We start from the raw sequence: 2,538 nt of genomic DNA, 5'->3' as shown, positions 1-2,538 counted from the left end.
CTGCCAGGCTCAGCCCCACAGCGGGCTTTTGCTGGAGCCTCAGCTGCGGGTTTGGGTATGGGCTGCAGGTGCCTGGAGAGCACTGTGCACTTGCTGCACAGAAGTAGGTGGCTGAGTCTCCAGGCTGAGAATCTGTGATGTGCAAGGAGAACTGTTTATCACTTTTCCTGAAGAAGACTGTGAATCTTCCTTCGTCCTTTTTATTCGACACGAATCGTATGGCTATCAGAAGTGTAGGGCCTTCACCAGGGAATTGCCGGTACCATGGGAAGTAGTCAAACCTGCTGTCCTCATAAGTGCAGTTCAGAACTGACGTCCCTCCTGCCGAGACTGTCAGAGATTGAGGACTTTGTTGCACTTGCTGCTGGTCACGTCTGTCCTGTTGCTGGCCACTCACCCCTGTGTAGAGACACAACAAATGCCATTAGTTTCCCAGGTTTGTACTACCTGCTTGTGGTTTCAGCACTCATGGTTTTGTCCTGTCCCCACTTCTCTCACCCCTCCACATTAATTACACATCCTGAATTTTCTCCTCCATGACTCACAGGCTAGGTGAAGGGCCAGGACTAACAATGATGACTTCAGGATCTTATCCATTCCTCCTAGACTGAAGCTTGGGGAGAACTCCAGTGGCCTTTTATCTCCCCACAGAACACTGAATCTGCCTTCACAGGCATTTAGTTCTTTCAACAGGCTCCACCCCTCACAGACACTTTGTCTTAAGCTATTTCTGACATAGAAAACACTTTCCCCTTTTGGTCAAATTTATTGTTTCAGAAAAAAAGTCATTGAGAGTCAGAAATCCCCTCATTGTAATTCTACCATTATACACTGTTGGTAGGAATATGTGTTGCTAAAGCCACCAAGAATAGTACTGTTATTCTTCTGAAGTATTAAAAGAAAGAAATCAAGCAGGAAGGAACGTAGGAGGAAAGGAAGGAAGGAAGGAAAGAGAAAAAGAAAGAAAGAAAGAAAGAAAGAAAGAAGAAGAAGAAAGAAAGAAAGAAGAAGAAGAAAGAAAGAAGAAGAAGAAAGAAAGAAAGAAGAAGAAAGAAAGAAAGAAGAAGAAAGAAAGAAAGAAGAAGAAAGAAAGAAAGAAGAAGAAAGAAAGAAAGAAGAAGAAAGAAGGATGGAAGGAAAGAAGGAATGAAGGAAGAGAAAAAGACCACTGATCCTACTAATACTACTTATGGGCATTTATCCAGGGAAACTGATGTCATCACATAAGAGAGAGACCTGCATCTACATGTTTATTACAGCACCATTCACTATTGCCCACATACATCCTAGGTATCACCTGTCAACCTATGAATGAAGAAAATATTGTACTTCAAACAACAAAGCAAAATTCAACCTCAAGGAAAAATGAACTGGTGCCATCTGTAGGAAAACAGATGGTATTGAAGGACATGGTGTTAAGCAAAATAAAGCAGACATGTAGAGACACACAACACATGTGATCTCATATGTGAAAACTAACAAAAAAAAGAAAAGAAGAATAAAAGAAAGTAAAGATGCTCTTAAAATCAAAGTTAGACAAATGAGTATGGGGAGGAGGAGAGGGGACAAGGGAAGGGAGAGAACAAAAGAGGGTGAAGAAAAGATGAATATCAGAAAATCTATGCAAATGCATATGCTAAAACTGTACAACAGCCAACTGCTTTGTACAATTAGTACGTGCTAATTATTGCAACTATATGATAAAATAACAGATCCATTTAAAATTTTCCTCATTCTAGAACATTATGCACACACAAATAAAAGGAGTTAAGATGGAATTACCCTGGGACAAGAAAATCTACTAGATAACACAGGGTATCAAATAAAAATGCCAGTGTCAGGAATGGGTTACCTCTTTTGGTGTTTGAATTGGTTTGCTTTCTGTCACTAAGATACATAAACATGAAGACCAAATTAAACTTGGGGAGGGAATAATTTATTTGGTTTACATTTCTGATCATATTCTATCACTGAAGCGATCTGTCAGGAATTCAAGCTGGAAAAGTGGCAAGAAACATACATGAAATCTGCTAACTTGCTCCTCCTGCCTTGCTCATCTTGTTTTTTATATAACCCAGACCTCCTGCCCAGGGATGACAACGCTCACTGGGGGTTGGGCCCTCCCATGTCAATTGTTAATAAGAAAATGTCCACAAACATGTCTCCAAACAAGTGTGACACAACTCCTAGATTGAGGTTCTCTCTTCCTGGTATCTCCAGTTTGTGTCAAGTTGACAAAAATTCACCATCACAGCTGATCCCTTGTCACCCTGACACAGACAAGCAGCGTTATGCAGCCATAATCTTTCCTTTATGGTTCATCTCCAAGATCTCATTAAGATCACAATATAAACCATAATACAACTTTTAAATAACCAACTTTTGTTATTTACATTATGGAGCATAACTTATCTGCTAAAAACAATGACATCATGAAATGCACTGGCAAATGGATGGGACTAGAAAAGATCATCCTGAGTGAGGTAACCCAAACCCAGAGAGACAAACATAATATGTACCCATTGTAAGTGCATATTA

At 40.2% G+C, this 2,538-nt stretch overlaps 1 gene segment (V, D, J or C); it reads right to left on the bottom strand.

Moving 5' to 3' along the window:
- Nucleotides 1-19: 19 nt before the first annotated feature.
- LOC114688182 lies at nt 20-669 on the bottom strand (the record flags this gene model as incomplete). The annotated part of the segment is given in 2 exon segments: nt 20-399; nt 546-669. Coding segments are annotated over 2 exon segments (432 nt in total), but the record flags the coding sequence as incomplete, so codon positions are not given.
- Between the last annotated feature and the right edge of the window lie 1,869 nt (nt 670-2,538).

Source organism: Peromyscus leucopus, unplaced genomic scaffold, assembly GCF_004664715.2.
Source record: "Peromyscus leucopus breed LL Stock unplaced genomic scaffold, UCI_PerLeu_2.1 scaffold_1334, whole genome shotgun sequence".
NCBI classification, from domain to species: domain Eukaryota; kingdom Metazoa; phylum Chordata; class Mammalia; order Rodentia; family Cricetidae; genus Peromyscus; species Peromyscus leucopus.
The sequence above is the reverse complement of the archived record's forward strand: the minus strand, read 5'-3'. Positions and strand labels throughout refer to the sequence as shown.